The sequence below is a fragment of the Salvelinus fontinalis genome, chromosome 13 (assembly GCF_029448725.1).
Source record: "Salvelinus fontinalis isolate EN_2023a chromosome 13, ASM2944872v1, whole genome shotgun sequence".
NCBI classification, from domain to species: domain Eukaryota; kingdom Metazoa; phylum Chordata; class Actinopteri; order Salmoniformes; family Salmonidae; genus Salvelinus; species Salvelinus fontinalis.
Genome location: NC_074677.1, coordinates 41516008 through 41541795, shown reverse-complemented (window position 1 = coordinate 41541795; position 25788 = coordinate 41516008). Strand labels below are relative to the sequence as shown.

At 42.8% G+C, this 25788-nt stretch overlaps 1 protein-coding gene across 3 annotated transcripts; it reads right to left on the bottom strand.

Annotated features, from left to right (window-relative positions):
• Positions 1-10555: 10555 nt before the first annotated feature.
• Positions 10556-23972, bottom strand: senp3a (SUMO specific peptidase 3a). 3 transcript variants are annotated; one of them, XM_055942891.1, is made up of 12 exons: positions 23792-23972; positions 22866-23090; positions 20013-20701; positions 19562-19741; positions 16560-16674; positions 16159-16306; positions 15778-15825; positions 15461-15538; positions 15058-15195; positions 14445-14528; positions 14303-14353; positions 10556-12981 (listed from the first exon to the last, which is right to left on the bottom strand). In XM_055942891.1, the coding sequence occupies exons 3-12, from the start codon at positions 20650-20652 to the stop codon at positions 12871-12873; spliced, it is 1593 nt and encodes a 530-aa protein (XP_055798866.1). In that variant the 5' UTR covers positions 20653-20701; positions 22866-23090; positions 23792-23972; the 3' UTR covers positions 10556-12870. The 3 variants fall into 3 exon arrangements, with proteins under 3 accessions (XP_055798866.1, XP_055798868.1, XP_055798867.1); XM_055942893.1 differs by having other exon boundaries at positions 22866-23078; XM_055942892.1 differs by lacking the exon at positions 22866-23090.
• Between the last annotated feature and the right edge of the window lie 1816 nt (positions 23973-25788).

The window sequence follows — 25788 nt, the reverse complement described above, 5'->3', positions numbered from 1 at the left end:
GCGAATGACAAAATACAGTGCTGCCAGTACTGAACCTGGCAAAAGATATTCAGGTGCTGAAAACAGTCATGTTCTGGCTAGATTTTTTTCTCCAGAATAATGAAATAAATATTTTAAAGCCACACCATGAGATGGATGTGTATACTATCAAAGAGTGGGTCACCAATAAAACCGAAAATGTGTCAGAAAGATCCCTGAATACATTTCATTATTTTGAATTCCTTCTCAAAACAAGTGGAAAAACGGAAAACAACTTGTTTTCTAATTTATTGTGTCAAAATTGGAAATGTAATAACGAAAAAAATATATATATTTAAAAAATTGTGTGTGTATATATATATATATATATATATATATATATATATATATATATATATATATATATATATATATATATATAGCTCGTCTGATTTTTTTCATACACGCTCCTAATAGAATATTCACTGGGTTTAGGAGGTGTGTTTCCTGCCTAGGGTGAAAAAAAAGAAATAATTATAATCTGGGTAATTCAGGCCCTGAATGCTGATTGTCTGACAGCTGTGGTATATATATACCACCTATGACACAATATATATTTTTTTACTTCTCTAATTACGATGGTAACCAGTTTATAATAGCAATAAGGCTCTTTCGTGGGTTTGTAATATATGGCCAATATACCACGGCTAAGGGCTGTGTCCAGGCACTCCAGGTTGCGTCGTGTTTAAGAACAGCCCTTGGCTGTTGTATATTAGCGACAGAGCCTGGGCGCGAACCCAGAATTTCTGGTGGCACAGCTGGCGCTGCGATGCAGTGCCCTAGACCACTGCTCCACCCGGGAGGCCCCGGCCATGGACTTTATTGCAAATCCGTTTTACCTCATTTCTACCAGCATGTTAAATGTGCAACCAGAGGGGGAAAAAACTCTAGACCACCTTTAGTCCACACACAGAGACATGTACAAAGCTCTCCCTCGCCCTCCATTTCGCAAATCTGACCATAATTCTATCCTCCTGATTCCTGCTTACAAACAAAAACTAAAGCAGGATGCACCAGTGACTCAGTCAAAGAAAGTGGTCAGATGAAGCAGATGCTAAGCTACAGGACTGTTTTGCTAGCACAGACTGGAATATGTTCCGGGATTCTTCCGATGGCATTGAGGAGTACACCACATCAGTCACTGGCTTCATCAACAAGTGCATCGGTGACGTCGTCCCCAAAGTGACTGTACGTACATACCCCAACAAGAAGACATGGTTTACAGGCAACATCCGCACTGAGCTAAAGGGTAGAGCTGCCGCTTTCAAGGAGCGGGACTCTAACCCGGATGCTTCAAATAAATCCTGCTATGTCCTCCGACCATTAAACAGGCAAAGCATCAATACAGGACAAAGATTGAATCGCACTACACCGGCTCCGACGCTCGTTGGATGTGGCAGGGCTTGCAAACTATTACAGACAACAAAGAGACGCAAAGCCGCGAGCTGCCCAGTGACACGAGCCTACCAGACGAGCTAAATTACTTCTATGCTCGCTTTTGAGGCAAGTAACACTAAAGCATGCATGAGAGCATCAGCTGTTCTGGATGACTGTGGGATCACGCTCTCCGTAGCTCGTCTGATTAAGACCTTTAAACAGGTCAACATTCACAGAGAGATTACCAGGACGTGTATGGCGAGCATGCACTGATCAACTGGCAAGTGTCTTCACTGACATTTTCAACCTGTCCCTGCCTGAGTCTGTAATACCAACATGTTTCAAACAGACCACCATCGGCCCGGTGCCCAAGAACACTAAGGTAGCCTGCGTAAATGACTACAGACCCATAGCACTCACGTCTGTTGTCATGAAGTGCTTTGAAAGGCTGGTCATGGCTCACATCAACACCATTCTTCCAGAAACCCTAGACCCACTCCAATTTGCATACCGCCCCAACAGATCCACAGATGACGAAATATCTATTTCACTCAACACTGCCCTTTCCCACCTGGACAAAAGGAACACCTATGTGAGAATGCTATTCATGTCCTCAAAGCTCATCTCTAATCTAAGGACCCTGGAACTAAACACCTCCCTCTGCGACTGGATCCTGGACTTCTTGACGAGCCGCCCCGGTGGTATGGGTAAGTAACAACACATCCGCCACGCTGATCCTCAACACGGGGGCCCCTCAGGGCTGCATGCTCAGTCCCTTGCTGTACTCCCTGTCCACTCATGACTGCATGGCCAGGCACGCCTCCAACACCATCATCAAGTTTGCCGATGACACAACAGTGGTAGGCCTGATCACCAACAATGATGAGACAGCCTATAGGGAGGAAGCCAGAGACCTGGCCATGTGGTGCCAGGACAACAACCTCTCCCTCAACGTGATCAAGACTAAGGAGATGACTGTGGACTACAGGAAAAGGAGGACCGAGCACGCCCCCTTTCTCATCGATGGGGCTGCAGTGGAGCAGGTTGAAAACTTCAAGTTCCTTGGTGTCCACATCACCAACAAACTAGAATGGTCCAAACATACTAAGACAGTCGTGAAGAGGGCACGACAAAGCCTATTCCCCCTCAGGAGACTGGTATGGCAACTGCTCGGCCTCCGACTGCAAGGCACTACAGAGGGTAGTGCGTACGGCCCAGTACATCACTGGGGCCAAGCTTCCCGCCATCCAGGCCCTCAATACCAGGCGGTGTCAGAGGAAGGCCAATCACCAACCCCCGGGGTATACCTCCCGGGTTGTCTATTTTATTTAAGTATTGGTCGTGGTTGAACAACAGAACAAAAAGTTTTACTAGAGGAAAAAACTGCAAGAAAAGACTGACATCTTATTAATATGCATAACCAATATTCATTCCCACCCCTAAAGGTATAGTACCATGGCAGATCACCTGTCAAGTCAGTCCGTCAGTAATTTCTGCAGATGTGCTCAATAGTGCTTGAGCGTATGGTACTCACCAAAGCATGGTGCAACACACAGGGTTGTGTCACTAACTAAACACATTTTCTTTGTCAACCTCCTCTGCTTCCTTCGCCTGGTGCCAGACAGGCAGACTTTGTAGTTCCTCCGTGTGCGACTGCCTTGAGCACCAGTTTGAGGGACTTCGGAGGGACAATGCTATGCAGTGAGGTGTAGGGGATTGTCTACAGCAGGATGGCCCTAAGTGGATGGACTTTGAGGGGTGTGGTGCTCCTCCAGCAGCTCTCTCATGAGGTTCTCTCTGTACTTTTGGTAGGTAATCACCTCACTTATGGGGGAGAGGGGGTGGAGATGATAAGTGAGTGGGCAGGTGGGTGAGATATTGTCAATATAATTGTATAATGGAACTGTATGTTATTTGTATGTGAATTGTATATCCAAGTACAAAAAATAACTTGTTCGGTAATCATCTCGCCTGTTAGCCGACTGTAAATTATGTGGCCATTGAAGACAGCAGTGTCGATCAGATGGAAAAATATATTCTTATACCACCTGGCATTTTCCCAATGGCATTCCACAAAGCTGTTTATCATGTCTGACATGGTTGCTGTATGGACAGTGGAAAGGACATGAACATCTCGTTTGTCATGCCACTTTACTGCCAGCTGTCGACCATTGTCCTTGAACTGGAAGATGCTGGAAGAGCGTGGGTCTGCTGTACCAATTGTCGTACGAGGTTAAGAGAATGAGGTTAGATTAGGAAAAGGGTTAGGTTTAGCTACAATGCTACAGTTGTCAACAACTGTTGTCCCTGACGCATCCACTAGATGGGGCCATTTTAGGCCTAGCTACTCAATCTAGCCACAATGGTAGAAACGTAAACCAACCATCCGTTGCGTCAAATCATCAGTAGAATAACAGCAACACGCACCACTTGTATCAATAAATTACTATCAAAATGGTTTGTGTAGTAATCATTTCTTTATTCACTGTTTTTTATTCACATTTTCAAGTAGTGGTGATAAATCATGCATTCCGATTCTTGCATAGATTGTAATGGACACGTGTGTAAAATACTAAAATGTTGTATTGATTATGCTAAGATATTTGCCGGCTATGTGTGGAGCCATGTTGGTTGACATAATTCAATGCATTCTGGGTATCACCAGAGAGGAAGAGGCAAAGCAGGTTTTACTATCCATCTCCAAAACTGTCCAAAATAAGCCCAATGTGTTTCTATTGGCTTATTTTGTACCTAAGGTTATTGCCTGCCTTCCCGCCTTTGGGACAACGTTCGGGCAGAGACATGAGCACATCATCATTATACAGTGCATTCGGAAAGTATTCAGAGCTGGACTTTTCCCACATTTTCTTATGTTACAGCCCTGTTCTAAAATGAGTTAAATAGTTTTTTTCCTCATCAATCTACACACAATACCACATAATCACAAAAACAAAAACAGGTTTTTAGATATTTTTGCAAATGTATAAAACAATTCTAAACTGAAATATTACATTTACATAAGTATTCAGACCCTTTACTCAGTACTTTGTTGAAGCAATGATTACAGCCTTGAGTCTTGTAAGGTAACAAAATGAGGAGAAAGTCAATGTGTCTGAATACTATTCGAATGCACTGTAAATAAACTCAACAAAAAAATAAACGTCCCTTTTTCAGGAACCTGTCTTTCAAAGATAATTCGTAAAAATCCGAACAACTTCACAGATCTTCATTCTAAAGGGTTTAAACACTGTTTCCCATGCTTGTTCAATTAACCATAAACAATGAATGAACATGCACCTGTGGAACGGTCGTTAAGACACTAACAGCTTACAGACGGTAGGCAATTAGTCATAGTTATGAAAACCTAGGACACTAAAGAGGCCTTTCTACTGACTAAAAAACACCAAAAGAAAGAGCCCAGGGTCCCTGCTCATCTGCGTGAACGTGCCTTAGGCATGCTGCAAGGAGGCATGAGGACTGCAGATGTGGCCAGGGCAATAAATTGCAATGTCCTAAGACAGGGAGACATGACGGACAAGCTGATCGTCCTTGTAGTGGAAGACCACGTGTAACAACACCTGCACAGGATCGGTACATCAGAACATCACACCTGCGGGATAGGTACAGGATGGCAACAACTGCCCGAGTTACACCAGGAACGCACCATCCCTCCATCAGTGCTCTGACTGTCCGCAATAGGCTGAGAGAGGCTGGACTGAGGGCTTGTAGGCCTGTTGTAAGGCAGGTCCTCACCAGACATCACCGGCAACAACGTTGTCTATGGGCACAAACCCACCGTCACTGGACCAGACAGGACTGGCAAAAAGTGCTCTTCACTGACGAGTCGCGGTTTTGTCTCACCAGGGGTGATGTTCGGATTCGCCTTTATCATTGAAGGAATGAACGTTACACCAAGACCTGTACTCTGGAGCGGGATCGAATTGGAGGTGGAGGGTCCGTCATGGTCTGGGGCGGTGTGTCACAGCCTCATCTGAGCTTATCATTGCAGGCAATCTCAAAGCTGTGCGTTACAGGGAAGACATCCTCCTCCCTCGTGTGGTACCCTTCCTGCAGGCTAATCCTGACATGACCCTCCAACATGACAATGCCACCAGCCATACTGCTCGTTCTGTGCGTGATTTCCTGCAAGACAGGAATGTCAGTGTTCTGCTATGGCCAGCGAAGAGCCTGGATCTCAATCCCGTTGAGCACGTCTTGGACCTGTTGGATTGGAGGGTGAGGGCTAGGGCTATTCCCCCCAGAATTAAATATTACAGCAGCTTTCCTCAGACTAATGTAGCCTACATTTTCCGATTTTGATGAGAACTGCTAGTCTGAACATCTGCATCAAAAAATGAACAACTCACATTGAGGAAAATGTTTGTGAAAAAACTGTGTGGCCAGCTCAAATGCTGACTGATGTGTCAATTGTAACGAGACGTTTCTAATGTTCTAATCACACCGGTTGAGCGTCCGCTGCATGGATAACGGTAGAATCATCACACCCGTGTGTTTGTACATGTCATTAAGCTACTGTAGCAGTCAGTGTTAGTGTGTGTAATCATTATTTTTGGACCGATGTAATGTATGAATTAAATTAAAGAAATGCACTAGAAAATGAATGTAGTTGCTTGAAACAACACATTTCATTAACAGCGGCTCTTCAACCTCAGGAGGCTGAAGAAATTTGGCTTGTCAACTAAAACCCTCACAAGCTTTTACAGATGCACAATTGAGAGCTTACTGTCGGGCTGTGTCACCGCCTGGTACGGCAAATAGTAGCAAAGAGGTAATAACAAATTGTTAGAAATTAAATTAATGCAGCAAACATACATACTGTGGCCACGTAATGCATTTTATAAAGGACAGCTACTGTGAGTTGCCATGTATAACACCGCACTGCGTGCATACCATTCTAGCACTGCTGAGATGAGGTCTACTTGGATCCAGGAAATGGGCTATCAGGAAGAACTTCAATTCCTGGTAGCTGAACCTGTTTACTCTCAAGCATCGCATTATAGATTGTGACATAAAACTAACGCAGTAATGCTAACGTCGTGGTTTAGCGGTAAGGTGCCAGACATCAAGGCATATGCTATTAGTGCCACCCAAACACCTGGGTTCGCCACCCTGTCACTCATTTTCCTACTCTCTTGGTAATTGTAAAATATCCCAATAAAAATCATTAAAAAATGTAAGAAAAACACAGAAAACATGCACAGCCGCATATCATACTGTACTTTGTTGTTATAGTGGTTGCATGTAAAATGAACAACAACACATTTCACTGCCTTCAGAAAGTATTCACACCCCTTGACTTGTTCCACATTTTGTTGTTCCAGCCTGAATTCAAAATGGATTCAATTGAGATTGTGTGTCACTGATCTACACACAATACCCCATAATGTCAAAGTGGAATATTTTTAGAAATTAATTGATAAAAAATGAAAAGTTGTCTTGAGTCAATACGTATTCAACCCTTTTGTTATGGCAAGCCTTAATAAATTCAGGATTTCACCAGGAGGCCAATGGTGATTTTAAAACGGTGACAGAGTTGAATGGCTGTGATAGGAGAGAACTGAGGATGGATCAACATTTGAGTTACTCCACAATACTAACATAAATGAAGGTGAAAAGAAGGAAGCCTGTACAGAATAAAAAATATTCCAAAACATGCATTCTGTTTGCAATAAAGTAAAAACGTGGCAAGGAAATTAACTTTTTGTCCAGAATACAAAGTCTTATGTTTGGGGCAAATCCACCACAACATCACTGAGTACCACTCTTACATTTAAATGGCAAGCATTGTGGTGGCTGCTAGGGCTGTTGCGGAGACCGCATATTACAGCCACACCGGCAGTCATGAGCAGTGGTGTAAAGTACTTAAGTAAAAAATACTTTAAAGTTCTACTTTAGTCATTTTTTGGGGTATCTGTACTTTACCATTTATATTTAACAACTTTTACTTCACTACATTGCTAAAGATGCACTTTTTACTCCATACATTTTCCCTGACACCCAAAAGTACTCGTTACATTTTGAATGCTTAGCGGGACAGAAATGGTAGGGTTCACACTTATCAATAGAATATCCCTGGTCATCCCTACTGCCTCTGATCTGGCGGACTCACTAAACACAAATGCTTTGTTTTTAAATTATGTCTGTGTTGGAGTGTGACCCTGGCTATCCATAAATAAATAAAAAACAAGAAAATTGTGCCATCTGGTTTGCTTAATAAGGAATTTCAAATTATTCGTACTTTTACTTTTGATACTTAAGTATATTTTAGCAACTACATTTACTTTTGATACATGAGTATATTTAAAACCAAATATTTAGACTTTAACTCAAGTAGTATTTTACTGGGTGACTTTCACTTTAGTATTTTTTTTTTTATAGGTATTTTTAATTTCACTCAAGTATGAGGTATGGGGTACTGTTTCCACCACTTGTCATGACCACAGTAAAATTCCAGGTTTGAGTCACGATAATCTCCTCTTATGCACTCTGGACATGCGTTGGTTAACAACCATCAGGTCGCTAAAGGCCTGGTACTCAGGGCGCTATTGTCCCTCTAACCACTGACATCAATACAAATGCATCGAAAATCACAAACACTTATCATAACTGTTTTTAAAACTCAGCTCACTCTGATTGATCAATGTGAAGAATGAAGTTCAACAGGTTGAAACTGAGTGAAAACATGGCCGTTGTGGATGTTGTTTCAATGCCTAAAACAACTAAATGGAATGAGCTTCCTAAGGTGATGATAAATTCAAAACCCACATACGCATATTAGCGCTTATGCATAGGCCTATATATGAACACAAGCCTGGAAAAACACTGCCTTTAAATAATGATTGTGCAGTTATACAATCCATAGCCTACCACAGGTTGGCCTATGTAACCCATCTGCGGAGGGCATAGGTCCTAAATCAATGTAGCATTTGAGACCAGCCTCAAGCGGGCCAGATGCACAGTTCTCAATATGCCTATGGATGCATTACCGCTTGACCGACACCACTGGTATAGAGATGGACACCATGATATACTGCATAAACCCCGTCCTCAATCATTAATTTAACTAAATGGATAGGCTATACGTTTGGCCTATTCAATAGTGGCTTTTTCGTATTGTAGGCTAATCGCCCAGTAGCCTATATTTCCACTAAACATTTACCTGACAATCAAGGCTAGGCTACTGCAAAAATACCAACATCCCAAATCCCTGGAAAGTAATGTATCTGACGTCCCCCATCCAGCTATGTGGCATCTGCACCCCTGCACTGTAACAGCATATTTTAATAGATATACATTGTAAACCATAGCCTAATAGCATTGCCAACTTGGTTGTCGAACTGTGAGGCACTTTTTCCCAAAACTATCACTGAAGATGACGCCGCCCAGGAGACCCGACGTGTGGTCGGAGGTCCATGTGGATGGTGTGACGAAAATTGCGTCCATATTGCATCCATATCACCGTAAATGCTGCACGGCCAATGAAGATGTTGAATTGACCATGCAGCGCCTTAAAGTTAAATAAAGGTTTAAAAAAATAAGTACATTTTTAAAAAGCCAATTTATGCTTGCAATATGGACGGGGTGACACAATTGCGGAGCCTCTGGAGGCATGCAGATAACAAATTGAGCTCTGTACCGCATCGCTGTGCGCCTCTCAAATTTTGTAACAATGCGGAGGGCTCCGTATAGCTCCGCATTGACATGGTTGGTTGATGGTAGGTGAGGGCGGGAAGTCCTGTATAAACACAAACTCACTTCCTTGACAACTTCCTTCACAAAAGCTCTGCTATGCTCCGCGAAGTGCAAGAAGTATGATTGCCCTGACTTCTGCAGAGGCCATATCACCTTAAATGCTGCACAGCCAGTGCAGACATCAGATTGACAATGCAGCGCCTTTTAAAAACGCTTGGTGGCGCATCGGAGAGTTTCAAAGGACACGTCATATGCTCATAGGTCCGTGGACAGAGCTCAGTTTTTATATCATACCTAATTATTGATGTATACTGAATGAAAATATAAACGCAACATGTAAAGTGTTGGTCCCATGTTTCATGAGCTGAAATAAAAGATACCAGAAAGTTCCATATGCACAAAAAGCTTACTTAACTAAAATTGTGCACAAATGTGTTACCATCCATGTTAGTGAGCATTTCTCCTTTGCCAAAATAATACGTCAACCTAACAGGTGTGGCATATCAAGAAGCTGATTAAACAGCATGATCATTACACAGGTGCACCTTGTGCTGGGGACAATAAAAGGCCACTCTAAAATGTGCAGTTTTGTCACACAACACAATGGCATAGATGTCTCAAGTTGAGGGAGTGTGCAATTAGCATGCTGACTGCAGGAAAGTCCACAGGGCTGTTGCCAGAGAATGTAATGTTAATTTCTCAACCATACGCCGCCTCCAACATCATTTTTGAGAATTTGGCAGTACGTCCAACTGGCCTCACAATCACAGACCATGCGTAACCACGCCAGCCCAGGACCTCCATATTTCTGTCTGTTATAAAGCCCTTTTGTGGGGAAAAACTCATTCTGATTGGCTGGGCCTGGCTCCCAAGTGGGTGGGCCTATGCACTCCCAGGCCCACCAATGGCTGTGCCCCTGCCCAGTCATGTGAAATCCATAGATTAGGCCCGAATGCATTTATTTCAATTGACTGATTTCCTTAAATGAACTGTATATAACTTGAAATTGTTTGATGTTGCGTTTATATTTTTGTTCAGTATAGTTTATAGGCTCATCAGAAATGTCCAGATCCTGAAATGGGCAAAACTAGAAACTGTTCCCCATGGGTCATGACCACAGTGTAGATTATGAACTCGCAAATTTCACCAGTCCGCGGCTGACTTCCCATGATTAAATGTCTCTATAACGGAATATTGAATGACATTCGTGCTTTCCTGTAAAATCAAGCGGTTATGTTTTCTAAGCTCATAGGCACTGAAGCTTGTGGTGATCAGCTGCATGTTATTGAGCCTATCCACAATTATATTGACAACAAGTTAAAGTGTTTAGGGATGTAAAAGTGGCTTTCTCATTGACCTAGGCCAATTTGGACTGGGCACATGACCCACTATAGTGACTGTCAATCATCAAATCAAAGGAATGAAAATAATATATTTACAAAATAAATAACATGTATCCATTTATTCGATTACATATGTCAAATCAAAAACATGAAGAACGACCCATTTATAATTTTCTGTGTCAGCAAGCCACGACTATTCATTGGCCAAAACGTACTGGTGCACAGGCAGAACCAGAACCGATAATTAAAAACACAACATTTGAATAATCAAATCATTAATTTTCTCATGATTTAATATTTCCTTTAGACAAAACAAAACTGTTTGTGTTGAATGATTTCAGATTCAAATAAAAATAAATCAATTATCTTGTCATCTAATAGGAAATATTAATTCGCCAAAAGCTAAATGGACCACAAACCATGTTCACTAAAAATGAATACAAATCAACTGAAAATAAGGTTGTGATCCATCAACACTTCATCAAGACTTCTTTTCAGTAGGTCAGATGATTGAGTGTAGTCTGGCCCAGGAGTGTGAAGGTGAACGGAAAGGCTCTGGAGCAACGAACCGCCCTTGCTGTCTCTGCCTGGCCGGTTCCCCTCTCTCCACTGGGATTCTCTGCCTCTAACCCTATTACAGGGGCTGAGTCACTGGCTTACTGGTGCTCTTCCATGCCGTCCCTAGGAGGGGTGCGTCACTTGAGTGGGTTGAGTCACTGACGTGATCTTCCTGTCTGGGTTGGCGCCCCCCCTTGGGTTGTGTCCCGTGGCGGAGATCTTTGTGGGCTATACTCGGCCTTGTCTCAGGATGGTAAGTTGGTGGTTGAAGATATCCCTCTAATGGTGTGAGGGCTGTGCTTTGGCAAAGTGGGTGGGGTTATATCCTGCCTGTTTGGCCCTGTCCGGGGGTATCATCGGATGGGGCCACAGTGTCTCCTGACCCCTCCTGTCTCAGCCTCCAGTATTTATGCTGCAGTAGTTTATGTGTCGGGGGGCTAGGGTCAGTCTGTTATATCTGGAGTACTTATCCTGTCTTATCTGGTGTCCTGTGTGAATTTAAGTATGCTCTCTCTAATTCTCTCTTTCTTTCTCTCTCTCGGAGGACCATGCCTCAGGACTACCTGGCATGATGACTCCTTGCTGTCCCCAGTCCACCTGGCCGTGCTGCTGCTCCAGTTTCAACTGTTCTGCCTGCGGCTATGGAACCCTGACCTGTTCACCGGACGTGCTACCTGTCCCAGACCTGCTGTTTTCAACTCTCTAGAGACAGCAGGAGCGAGATACTCTTAATGATCGGCTATGAAAAGCCAACTGACATTCACTTCTGAGGTGCTGGCTTGTTACACCCTCGACAACTACTGTGATTATTATTATTTGACCCTGCTGGTCATCTATGAACATTTTAACATCTTGGCCATGTTCTGTTATATTCTCCACCCGGCACAGCCAGAAGAGGACTGGCCACCCCTCATAGCCTGGTTCCTCTCTAGGTTTCGGCCTTTCTAGGGAGTTTTTCCTAGCCACCGTGCTTCTACACCTGCATTGCTTGCTGTTTGGGGTTTTAGGCTGGGTTTCTGTACAGCACTTTGAGATATCAGCTGATGTAAGAAGGGCTATATAAATACATTTGATTTGACTTAAATGAAAGTTATTTTATTTTCAACACTATACCCCTGGCTATCCCCCAACAACATCAAGGACCAAAAAATAATCTCTCTTGGCCTCCCAAGTGGCACAGCGGTCTAAGGCACTGCATCGCAGTGCTTGAGGCGTCACTACAGACCCGTGTTCGATCCCAGGCTGTGTCACAACCGGCTGTGACTGGGAGTCCCATTGGGCTAGCACAATTGGCCCAGGGTCGTTCATATTAGTGGAGGGTTTGGCCAGAGGGGGCTTTACTTGGCTCATCGCGCTCTAGCGACCCCTTGTGGTGGGCCGGGCGCCTGCAGGCTGACTCTGTTCATCAGTTGAATGGTGTTTCCTCCGACACATTGGTGAGGCTGGCTTCTGGGTTAAGAGGGTGGGTGTTAAGAAGAGCAGTTTGGCGGGTCATGTTTCTGAGGACGCATGACCCGACCTTCACCTCCCTGAGCCCATTAGGGAGTTGCAGTGATGAGAAAAGATCGCAATTGGATATCACGAAATTGGGGAGAAAAAGTAAAATATGTTAAAATATATTTAAAAAAATATTATAATAATCTCCTACATCACACTCTAAGTGCAACAACCGTTCTTTTGTTTAGTATCCTCATAGGAGTACAGTTTACTTAAATCAAAAAGGAAAATAAACAGATAGAAAGAAAATAAAAATGTAACAATGTCCATCTTGTAAAAAACATATCTGCCTAGAGAGCAGGGGGATGGGAAGGGTGAATAGTCTTCATCTTCTTTCGTTCTACGATAGTTCTTTCATTCAAACTCACAGTGAGAGCTTGCAATGACACAACTCTTTGTACATGAGTCTCCTTAGCTTTGGCATATCCAGCTGGCCAAAACTGAAAGGCTGCTCTAAGGCTAGGCACTTACAGTACTGTGGAGAAAAAACAGAAAAACGAAGCAAAGTTAATGTCAATATCAATGGCAAATGTAATGATATTATCTCGGCAAAAAAAAGAAACGTCCCTTCTTCAGGACCCTGTCTTTCAAAGATAATTCGTAAAAATCCAAATAACTTCACAGAACTTCACAGTTTCCCATGCTTGTTCAATGAACCATAAACATTTAATGAACATGCACCTGTCGAACGTTCGTTAAGACACTAACAGCTTACAGACGGTAGGCAATTAAGGCCACAGTTATGAAAACTTAGGACACTAAAGAGGCCTTTCTACTGACTCTAAAAAACACCAAAAGAAAGAGCCCAGGGTCCCTGCTCATCTGCGTGAACGTGCCTTAGGCATTCTGCAAGGAGGCATGAGGACTGCAGATGTGGCCAGGGCAATAAATTGCAATGTACGTACTGTGAGATGCCTAAAACAGCGCTAGAGGGAGACAGGACGGACAGCTGATCATCCTCGCAGTGGCAGACCACGTGTAACAACACCTGCACAGGATCGGTACATCCGAACATCACACCTGCAGGACAGGTACATGGGTGATGGTCGGATTCGCGTTTATCTTCAAAGGAATGAGCGTTACACCGAGGCCTGTACTTTGAAGTGGGATCGATTTGGAGGTGGAGGGTCCGTCATGGTCTGGGGCGGTGTGTCACAGCATTATCGAACTGTGCTTGTTGCCATTGCAGGAAATCTCAACGCTGTGCGTTACAGAGAAGACATCCTCCTCCCTCATGTGGTACCCTTCCTGCAGGCTCATCCTGACATGACACTCCAGCATGACAATGCCACCAGCCATACTGCTCGTTCTGTGCGTGATTTCATGCAAGACAGGAACGTCAGTGTTCTGCCATGGCCAACGAAGAGCTCGGATCTCAATCCCATTGAGCGTCTGGGACCTGTTGGAACGGAGGGTGAGGGCTAGGGCCATTCCCCCCAGAATTGTACGGGAACTTGCAGGTGCCTTGGTGGAAGAATGGGGTAACATCTCACAGCAAGAACTGGCAAATCTGGTGCAGTCCATGAGGAGGAGATGCACTGCACCAGTGCAGCTTAATGCAGCTGGTGGCCACACCAGATACTGACTGTTACGTGAAAGGACGTTTCTTTTTTTGCTGAGTTTACTAGAGTACTGCATTTATGATAGATATCAAAGCAAATTACTTTTCTACCGGTTTGTGTGTAGCATACAATGAAGTATGAAAACTGTTACCAACACACAACATGATTAAATAGACAGATTGCACTTTAGGTTCTGTTATTGAAATATGAATAGTGATACTTAAGTTAACCCACCTGGAGGACAAATGCTCCGCAGTCGCTGTCATTGTTCTGCCTGCCCACGTTCTGGGAAACAGATGGGACAACAACAATCACATAAACATGGGATCAACAGACAAATAAACATTGCCCACCAAAACTCCAAAAGCCCTCTTACCATTTTGAAGAAACCCTTCCACCCTGTGATAAAATCTTTCTGCTCTTTCTTGATTGCCTCAGCTTGTAAGTATTTTGCAATGTGCTAAAAAACCAAGAGAAATACAGGGGTGAATATGAATCCACTGAGGGATAACAAAAATACAAGTATATCCACTGAGAGGAGCAGATGTGTAATCCTATAGATCAGTGGTATTCGAAGTCGCGGGGGAACAAAACATTTTATAAACAAAAAAATCAAGAGTACAGATTATTGTATTTGACAGTATACAAAGGTTTGAGACAGATCATGTGAAACGTTTACTCAAAAGTTTATTTACTGTCTTCTTTTCATCTTGATAAGATTGAAGGTTATTTGTAAAAATCTAAATGTACAGATTTTAAGATTGTGTCATTAGATTTGGGGTGGGCTCGTGAGAAATTCTTGGGGGGAAAAAAAATGGGGTTTCCCCTGAAAAAGTTTGAATACCACTTCTATAGATCAAAATTACAGACTGACCAAATGGAGTGTTTGTACTGGCATAAAGGCAGATTTATACTTTCTACATTCGTATAACTGCACGGGTCTGACTGCACAGATAGACTTTAAGCCCAGGGAGGTACACTACACAGACCTTTGGGCAGCGGCGGTTGAGGGTGCGCTGGGAGTCAAAGTATGTGATGGCGCGCTCTGGGACGTCCACACACACCAGAGACCAGTGCACCTCCAGATGGATAGGGATCAACAGTAGCCTCTTCTGGAAAATATTCACCTGGAAATAAAGATATGGATGGAATTGTAATTTTATTACATATTTTCCCCCTCTCTACTTTTCTTTACTCTCTAGGGACTACAGTGATACATTTACAGAAATGCTGATTTGTGTGCATTGTTCACGTAAAATACATTATAATAATACTTCTGGCATGTTGATTCAAAAACAAACAAAAAAAATGCATACAAACAAACCAACAAACACACTTGACAACATAACTATAGAACTCCTGCTAAATAAAATTCCTAAATAAATAACTCACATTTTTTGTCCACCGTTTGACCCCGTCGTAGCCCTTTGTCCTCAACTTGTCGTAAAAAAAGCTGTTGAAAAAATGAACCTGAAAGAAAGAGGAGAGTAGCCATGGTGTGAAAGGGAACACATAATACACAAGTTGAGTTTCTGCGCACACACAATAGCGGGGCTTTCCTGTGTTGGCGGGAAAAATGCAGGCAAATGGCAAATGAGGAATGGGGCATAACATGACCGATGAGGTAAGAGCACCTAAATGTCATCCGAATTTCTCTCTCCTAAACATATATTTTACATTCATATTACTAGGCATGTTCATTTTCTCACCTCTTCTGGGACTGTGTCCATAACCATATCCCCATACATGTTCATGATCTGTGGTTCAAGACAAGATATTATTAAAGACAAAACTTTAATATAATTTCTTAAAAACAGAAATATTTATATTATTTAGTCCCAATGTTTACAAAAATCACACACTGAAAAAGAAATGAAAATCTCACTCTATTCTATACTGAATCATATATAGAATTGGCAAATCATAAGTACATTTGAAATATTTAATAAATATTTAATAAACTGCTAATAAAACTCACAAAAAGTAAAAAATGTGAGGTGATTTGGCCTGACCAAGACAGACTAACTGAGATGTGCTATTGTGGCTCAGAGAATACAGTGTTCTTTTCAAATGTTAAAGAGTAGAAGTACCTGGTCATTGAGCCAGTTCTGTCCATACAATGTGCTGAGGTCATCCATTGTGAGGGTGTGGCGCTTGTAGTTGACACGGAACCCCCTCACCATGGCAGTCCCAGACAGACGCTGGTAAGACTGGATGAGGTGCTGCACAACAACTCTCCTTTGGAAGGGACACAACACTTAATGAGACACTTTTCAACATGAAAATACAAAACATGTTCATTACACAGACACCAAACGTTTCGAACAGCAGTGTGACGGGGAGGGACTACTTGTACAATAAGAAACGCTTGTTTTCATTTCCCACTGCAAAACACGGAAAAGTAATTCCCATCGTGTGCCTAATGAAAATGACCCAGGATGCTGGAATGCAATGAGCATGATGAGGTTAAAGGCCAATAATCGTGACAAACCTGTGTGGATCGGAGAAGTTCTTGCTGGGGAAGATGTCCTGTAGCTTGTCCACCACCTCATCCACATGGATAGGGATCATGCTCCCGTACTGGTGCAGGAATTCATTCAACATACCTGGGAGAGATCGGAGACAGTCACAAAGCCACACAAATTAAATGACACCTTTTATTATATAATCACCAAATGACATGTTTTAAATCACCTTATTATATTGTATCTATGGTTAAAGCTTCAGTCTGGAGATTGAGCTCAATCAAGGCATCATTTCTGGTATAAATAGTCAAAACAATTTGCCCAGTCAACGTTGACCCTAACCCATTAATGGACCATTTAGGAATATTTCTTCAATAGCCTACCACATCTGGAGTGAATTAATTAAGGGCTGTCCCTGACTAAAATAGATCTTGGTCGACTGAGAGACATCCAGTTCTTTCGACCAATCGAAATGTTTCACATTATTTTTCCATACAGACAGACACCCTATGAGTTTGAATAAAATCAACTACATATGCACTGAGCTTGTCTGATGCTTTAAGCACACTGTTTGATTAAATAATGAAGACACGCAAATGACTCACACGGTGTTAAAAACAATGACAGCGAGTGCCTGTGACTGGCGCTGTTGTCTCACTCTCCTAACTACTGCAGCGAAAAGGCACCACACCAGCTCTGTCCGTGCTGAAGCTGCATTTCTTTTTCAATCTTCTTTTTTTTTAATCCCATTTTCTCCCCAATTTTTGTGGTATCCAATCGCTAGTAATTACTATCTTGTCTCATCGCTACAACTCCCGTACGGGCTCGGGAGAGACGAAGGTCGAAAGCCATGCGTCCTCCAAAGCACAACCCAACCAAGCCGCACTGCTTCTTTACACAGCGCGCCTCCAACCCGGAAGAAAGCCGCACCAATGTGTCGGAGGAAACACCGTGTACCTGGCCACCTTGGTTAGCGTGCACTGCGCCCGGCCCGCCACAGGAGTCGCTGGAGCGCGATGAGACAAGGATATCCCTACCGGCCAAACCCTCCCTAACCCGGGCGATGCTATGCCAGTTGTGCGTCGCCCCACGGACCGCCCGGTCGCGGCCGGCTGCGACAGAGCCTGGGCGCGAACCCAGAGACTCTGGTGGCGCAGTTAGCACTGCGATGCAGTGCCCTAGACCACTGCGCCACCCGGGAGGCCCACATTGTAGGATTTTTAATGAATTTATTTGCAAATTATGGTGGAAAATAAGTATTTGGTCAATAACAAAAGTTTATCTCAATACTTTGTTATATACCCTTTGTTGGCAATGACAGAGGTCAAACGTTTTCTGTAAGTCTTCACAAGGTTTTCACACACTGTTGCTGGTATTTTGGCCCATTCCTCCATGCAGATCTCATCTAGAGCAATGATGTTTTGGGGCTGTTGCTGGGCAACACAGACTTTCAACTCCCTCCAAAGATTTTCTATGGGGTTGAGATCTGGAGACTGGTTAGGCCACTCCAGGACCTTGAAATGCTTCTTACGAAGCCACTCCTTCGTTGCCCGGGAGGTGTGTTTGGGATCATTGTCATGTTTGGGATCATTGTCTGAAAGACCCAGCCACGTTTCATCTTCAATGCCCTTGCTGATGGTAGGCTTTGTTACTTTGGTCCCAGCTCTCTGCAGGTCATTCACTAGGTCCCCCCGTGTGGTTCTGGGATTTTTGCTCACCGTTCTTGTGATCATTTTGACCCCACGGGGTGAGATCTTGCGTGGAGCCCCAGATCGAGGGAGATTATCAGTGGTCTTGTATGTCTTCCATTTCCTAATAATTGCTCCCACAGTTGATTTCTTCAAACCAAGCTGCTTACCTATTGCAGATTCAGTCTCCCCAGCCTGGTGCAGGTCTACAATTTTGTTTCTGGTGTCCTTTGACAGCTCTTTGGTCTTGGCCATAGTGGAGTTTGGAGTGTGACTGTTTGAGGTTGTGGACAGGTGTCTTTTATACTGATAACAAGTTCAAACAGGTGCCATTAATACAAGTAACGAGTGGAGGACAGAGGAGCCTCTTAAAGAAGAAGTTACAGGTCTGTGAGAGCCAGAAATCTTGCTTGTTTGTAGGTGACCAAATACTTATTTTCCACCATAATTTGCAAATAAATCCATTAAAAATCCTACAATGTGATTTTCTGGATTTTTCCCCCTCATTTTGTCTGTCATAGTTGAAGTGTACCTATGATGAAAATTACAGGCCTCTCTCATCTTTTTAAGTGGGAGAACTTGCACAATTGGTGGCTGACTAAATACTTTTTTGCCCCACTGTACCTACGTTATATAGGTATGCACGTCAGCTTTGACATGGGTTTTGCACATCGGCGTTAAACTGGACATCCCTAGTTGTAACGTAATAAAATGTGGAAAAAGTGAAGGGGTCTGAATACTTTCCGAATATACTGTAGTTGGATGATTTATAAAGCCAGGCACATTTAACAGTTAAGCTAATGTCTATAGACCTAATTAAGTTTGGGTTTCCTCTCTCCTCAATTTTCTTAGGTAAGGGCTGTGTCCTCGTCTCTGCTGCTGCTGCCTTCGCCGCATTGTTCTCAATCCTAATACGCTGGTTAACTTTGCTATTATGCACATAGCAACATAGGGAAAGGTGCCAATTCTACGGCGCACTGAAAATAGTTTCAGAACCGCGGACAGCGAATGTATCCAACGCTGGAGAAAGCGCATATTATAAAATAATATTAAATGTATTAGTGTTGCACCATTATTTTTTACATAATATAACCATATACAACTTCAGTATTACATGTCTTAGAGTGATGGACTGTGCAATCCCTGTGGGCCCCCACAATGGATTAGTTCACTGAGACAGGAGCGAATCAGACAGGTGTCTTGCGCACCATGAATTTGCTCAACTAAAGAAATCTCAGTCCAAAGAATCGACCAGTCGACTAAATGGGTTCAGCCCTACCTAGTGTGGTTTTCCATTTGTTTTTAACAGAAAAGTAGACTAGTATTCAAAGCTGTTTTACCTTGTACACAGGAGATGTGTTCACTGCTGAGTTGCTGCTGAGGTGGTGGTTTATCCCTGTGGATGGTTGGCAGGCCTATAGACGATTCCCGGAAGCCCAGCCCGTCCCTGTCCCCAACCTTGGCTGCATTACTCGCCACCTCATTCCCTATGTGTCCATTCGTCCCACACACCCAAGGGTCTGAGGAAAAATAGGAGATGGGTGCAGATCGTGTAAAAAATATGAACATTTATTAACCATTTCAGCTCTACAGAATAGTCTGTGATCATTCTTTCTTTCATGAAATGCTACTGCTCATTTTTGAAAACACAAATTAAGTAAAGGGGGTGGAGGGAAACAAGTCATTCTGATACAACTTCCAGTTTACATGTTGGCATATATTAATATATATTCATGTTTCATGCCACATCCAACATTAAATGTGGTCCAAAAACAACAACATTATACATACCATCTCCAGCCTCTATATCTTCCCTTCCCTTAAAGCAGCCCTGAGTTCCCCCATGCAGACAGGATCTTCCTGGCTTCTGTCTGTTGTGGAGATGTTTGTTTCTGCTCCTGAGGTGCCACCTCCTAGGCCTAGCTCGCCTGTACCCCAGGCCCAAAGACCCAGCCCATTTAGCCTGCTGGCACCATGTCCTCCAATGCAGGGCCAAGCGAGTGCGGCGGTTCACAGTCCTACTGAGTCTATACCAGCGCAGCAGCCTCCGCATCCTGAACCCATTGGGCTGTGTTTTTATTTGTGAGGGGCTACCAGAGTCACTGGCTGTGGATCTACTCTGATGATGGGATGGCGATAGAAGTGGTGCAGTCCAATCATCCTCTCCTGGTTCTTCCCAACTGAAATCCTCCTCCTTATCCTCTTCACCGTGGTCCATATCCATACGTTCTTCCATGCCCCACATGCTAGCTTCCTCCTCAGGCCGTCCTAGCTTGAAATGCATGGAACTTCTATGAACATGGTGAGGCGTTCTGGAGTCCAACAGATATCCTGGTCCAGTGGCCTCCTGTCTGACTGTCTCAGGGTCCCCTGCCAGTGTCAGCTCATTGGTCCAGTGGTTCTGTGCCAAGCTGTCTCCACTGTCTCGCATCTCTCTCTCCACGGGCACCCCACCAACAACACCTGCTTATAGCCTCTGCCTGGAATACAAAACAAGTGAAGTGGAAATTGTAGTTAAGGAACAAGTGATAGTAACTACTGTAACAATAGTAATAGTAGTATTAGACCAGATAATACTCTTAAACCATTCATTCCCACATTTTTCTCCAGACAAGCCACTATGCAAATCTTATGCGATTAGTAACCCTAACATGTAACCCATATTGCTTTTTAGAGAGAGGAGAGTAGAGAGAGTGAAACATACAGTGCTCTGCCTATAATAAAATTAACTGACATTTTCCCCTTAGCCCCCAATACAGTACATTCGTAAAGTATTCAGACCCCTTTGACTTTTTTCACATTGTTACGTAACAGCCTTATTCTAAAAAGGATTAAATAAAACATTTTCCTCATCAATCTACAGAACGACACCCCATAATGACAAAGCGAAAACTGGTTTAAAAAACTGGTTTGCAAGATCGAACCTCTGAGCTATCAAGGTAAATATCTGTCTGTCAAAATCCTAGGCCGTCATTGAAAATAAGAATTTGTTCTTAACCTACTTGCCCAGTTAAAAAAAGATTACATTTTTATTTTTTAATAAGGGCTACTGCTACATCAGCCCCAATTGTAAAAATAGGTGTACTCCTGCATTTCAGCCCCAATATTCATACAAACCAGGTCCACACCTGTACTTCAGCTCCAAATGACATACCTACAAAGTCTGCACCTGTGCATAAACCCAATTAGTCAATTGGTCCCATGTGCATCAGTTGGTAGAGCATGGTGCTAGCAACGGCAGGATTGTGGGTTCAATTCCCATGGGGGACCAGTTAGAAAATATAGGCACTCACAACTCTAAGTAGCTCTGGATAAGAGCGTCTGCTAAACGACTAAAATGTCAAACTAAGCAAGGTCTAAATGTCCTCCAAGCCTGAATACTCAAACTGTAAACCACCCCTGCACCTCAGCTCCAGAACTCTTACAAATCAGGTCCACACCTTTGAGTCCCAATGCTAATATAAAGACCTACACCTGCATATTTCAGATTAAAATACCCCTACGAACCAGGTTTACACCTGTGGCTATGTCCCAACACTGATAAACCAGGTCTACCCTTGTGATCATTCAGCAAACCTCACATTAACCAGGTCTACCATTGATCAAGAGAAACCTAGACATTAAATACTTTTTAAGTTATTAAACTAATTCAGTTTATGATGCATCTATACATGGCCAATTCCCCAAAATAACAAAATATGAAGTTTTTGTCAGAATAATGTGTGAAGGATAATGGAGATTATTTTTCCATAATGGAGAATGGAAAAATAATCTGTCAGATCATATTGGTCAAGTATATCCATAACCCAACTCAAATCTACTGAAAAAATAAATACATCTGCTATAATTAAATATGTATAAAAATGTATTAAATAAATTGGAGCAAATGTGACCGCTATACACTATATATACAATAATATGTGGATGCCCCTTCAAATGAGTGGATTTGGCTATTTCACCCACACCCGTTGGTGTATAAAATCGAGCACACCGCCATGCAATCTCCGTAGACAAACATTGGCAGCAGAATGGCCCGTACTGAAAAACTCAGTGACTTTCAACTTGGCACCATCATAGGATGCCACCTTTCCAACAGGTCATTGTCAAATGTCTGTCCTGCTAGAGCTGCTCCGGACAGCTCTAAGGGCTGTAATTGTGAAGTGGGAACATCTAGGAGCAACACAAGCTCACGGAACGGTACCGGCAAGTTCCAAACTGCCTCTGGAAGCAACGTCAGCACAAGAACTGTTCGTCGGGAGCGTCAAGAACTGGGTTTCCATGGCAGAGCAGCCGCACACACGTCTAAGATCACCATGCACAATGCCAAGCATCGTGGTGTAAAGCTTGCCGCCATTGACTCTGGAGCAGTGGGAACGCATTCTCTAGAGTGACGAATCACGCTTCACCACCTGGCAGTCCGACGGATGACTATGGGTTTGGCGGATGCCAGGACAATGCTACCTACCCCAAATAGATAGTGCCAACTGTAAAGTTTGGTGAAAGAGGAATAATGGTCAGGGTAGTTTTTCATGGTTCGGGCTAGGCCCCTTTGTTCCAGTGAAGGGAAATCTGACCACTACAGCATACAATGACATTCTAGACAATTCTGTGCTTCCAATTTTGTAGCAACAGTTTGGCCCTTACCTGTTTCAGCATGACAATGCCCCCGTGAACAAAGCGGGTCCATACAGAAATGGTTTGTCAAGATCGGTGTGGAAGAACTTGACTGGCCTGCACAGAGCCCTGAACTTAATGAATTGGTATGCCGACTGCTAGCCAGGCCTAACATCAGTGCCCGACCTCACGAATGCTCTTGTGGCTGAATGGAAGCAAGTCCCCGCAGCAATGTTCCAACATCTAGTGGAAAGCCTTAACAAAAGGAGGTTGTTATAGCAACAAGCAGGTGTCTACATACTCTTGGTCATAGATTCAATGTATTGAAAATGGCAGATATGTAAACTAGACACTCTAAACATTATATTTACAAAATCAACATAAGTCAACAATGTATTTATTTTTTAAGCTGTTTAATACAGACTTTTGGTACCAAATTCGTCAATAAAAGTACACGTATGAGATTTATACTTAGGGGTCTTTTGACCATTTTGAGAAATCATGAAACTTCCCTGAATCATACTTGACACCGTAATAATGCATAATATATAACTTATTTGTTGATAAGTACAACTTTAAATTCTCTTGACTCTGTAAAGTGCAAATGTAAATGTTTCACCTATTGTGACCGATGAGATTAAATGGGTTAAGTGTTTACTTATCACGGGAGGCCCTGGCATGGATTACTGAAATATTAGTGCTTAGTTTAGTTTCGGGCAAATGTTTCTCGCAAACTGGGATTCGCTAAATGTGTGTCGTGAATAAGAACCTTCGTTGTGATAAGTGAAAATATAATGAAACACACAATACTTCATCCAACCGGAAAGGAGGTCAGAGGATAAGTATCTTGCTGGCCAAATTGTCTTTCATATGAAGCGCGCGCAGAGCACATAAAATCGGATTCTCAACACGGCGAGGTGTCGGTTGGACGAGTGAGGGAGAAAACAACTACTTACCGTTTAGATCTAGTATTTCTCCGAAAGAGATACCTGTCAATGGTCCATTTTGTGTGTATTTTCCGTTATTTGAATTGAATACATCGAATAAACGATAAATGCATTCCCATTCAATGAAAACTGGCGCTTACTTACGCTTCTGTGAAGCAGACAACAATAACTAAGTACTTCCGGGTCACGGATTTTTGGAATCCTCCAGAATATGTGTCCCATGAGGTATACTTTGTGAATTAATAATTAGGACAAAAATGTACACAATTATCGATATGTTATACTAGTTATCATACAAAGAATAATTAAAAGTATTTCTAAAAGATATGTATCACACAACGCCAAAGTTTTGAGGGAGTGTGCAATTGACATGCTGACTGCTGAATGTCCACCAGAGCTGTTGACAGAGAATTAATGTTAATTTCTCTACCATAAGAATTTGGCAGTATATCACACCGGAAAACCACGTGTATGGCGTCCTGTGGGTGAGCGGTTTGCTGATGTCAATGTTGTGAACAGAGTGCCCCACGGTAGGGTTATGGTATGGCAGTAGCGGTAGGTGTGTAAAATCACTGAGGAAGCCAAGCCAGTAAAAAATACATATTACAACCTATGGTGTGTTATTGCATTGTTTGCTCTATAACCCATTTGTTCATACGACACCTTAATATAAAATAAGGCCGTGCCAAAAAAAATACAACAGTAACAGGGTGGTGGAATAAATTCAACTACACATTAGTTTGTTTAATCACAAAACCGGAAAGCAACATCAGTCCGATGAAGTACACAAAGCAAATATTCCATACAAACAGTTATATCACCTGTAGCATGGTCAAGCAGCAAGTTTTCAAAAGTTTACTAAACACCTACTGATTTAGAACCACGTAGTTACCGCAAGTCAGCACAAAGTCAATATGAGCACTGCCTCTGCTATTCCAGTACTATTTCAACTTAAATATATACCAAAAACCAACTTAAAGATACCAAAAACAATTTAGTCCAATCAACGTTGCTAAATATCATATGGCTGTCCATGGTACTGATTTCCGTGTGTGTTTGTTGGCGTGCGCAAGTTAAACTAAAATGACGACTCACCTTACTTGTAGACTAGTTGAACAGCAATGCCATCCACCTCTCTTCAATGTTGGCAAAACGGTCTATGGGTATGTGGTCTATGGCTCTGTCATACAGTAAGTATAATGAACCAGCGAAGTTAGCTAGCTAGTTAATGTGAACTTACTATCTACAGTGCATTCGGGAAATATTCTGACCCTTTGACTTTTTTCACATTGTGTTACGTTACAGCCTTATATAAAAAAAAAATCTCATCAATCTACACTTATTACCCCATAATGACAAAGCAAAAACGGGTTTTTAGAAATTGTTACACATTTATAAAAAATTAAAAACAGAAATACCTTATTTACATAAGTATTCAGACCCTTTGTTATGAGACTCGAAATTGAGCTCAGGTGCATCCTGTTTCCATTGATCATCCTTGAGATGTTTGTACAAATTGATTGGACATGATTTGGAAAGGCACACACCTGTCTATATAAGGTCCCACAGTTGACAGTGCATGTCAGAGCAAAAGCCAAGCCATGAGGTTGAAGGAATTGTCGGTAGAGCTCCTAGACAGGATTGTGTCAAGGCACAGATCTGATGAAGGGTAAAAAAAACATTTCTGCAGAATTGAAGGTCCCCAAGAACACAGTGGCCTCCATCAGTCTTAAATGGAAGAAGTTTAGAACCACCGAGAATCTACCTATAGCTGGCCTCACAGCCAAACTAAGCAATCGGGGGAGAAGGACATTGGTCAGTGAGGTGACCAAGAACCCGATGGTCACTCTGACAGAGCTCCAAAGTTCCACTGTGGAGATCGGAGAACCTTCCAGAAGGACAACCATCTATGCAGTACCCTAATCAGGCCTTTATGGTAGAGTGGTCAGACGGTAGCCAATCCTCAGTAAAAGGCACATGACAACCCACTTGGAGTTTGCCAAAAG

What these genes read in the sequence shown, in the direction of transcription:
- senp3a (XM_055942891.1), bottom strand. Translation starts at nt 20,652, where the DNA reads ATGCGAGACAGTGGAGACAGCTTGGCACAGAACCACTGGACCAATGAG. An exon ending in GGAAGGGTTTCTTCAAAATG is followed by an intron (nt 14,354 to 14,444) that starts GTAAGAGGGCTT and finishes TCTGTTTCCCAG; the next exon opens with AACGTGGGCAGGCAGAACAA. An exon ending in GCGGAGCATTTGTCCTCCAG is followed by an intron (nt 12,982 to 14,302) that starts GTGGGTTAACTT and finishes TTTTCTCCACAG; the next exon opens with TACTGTAAGTGCCTAGCCTT.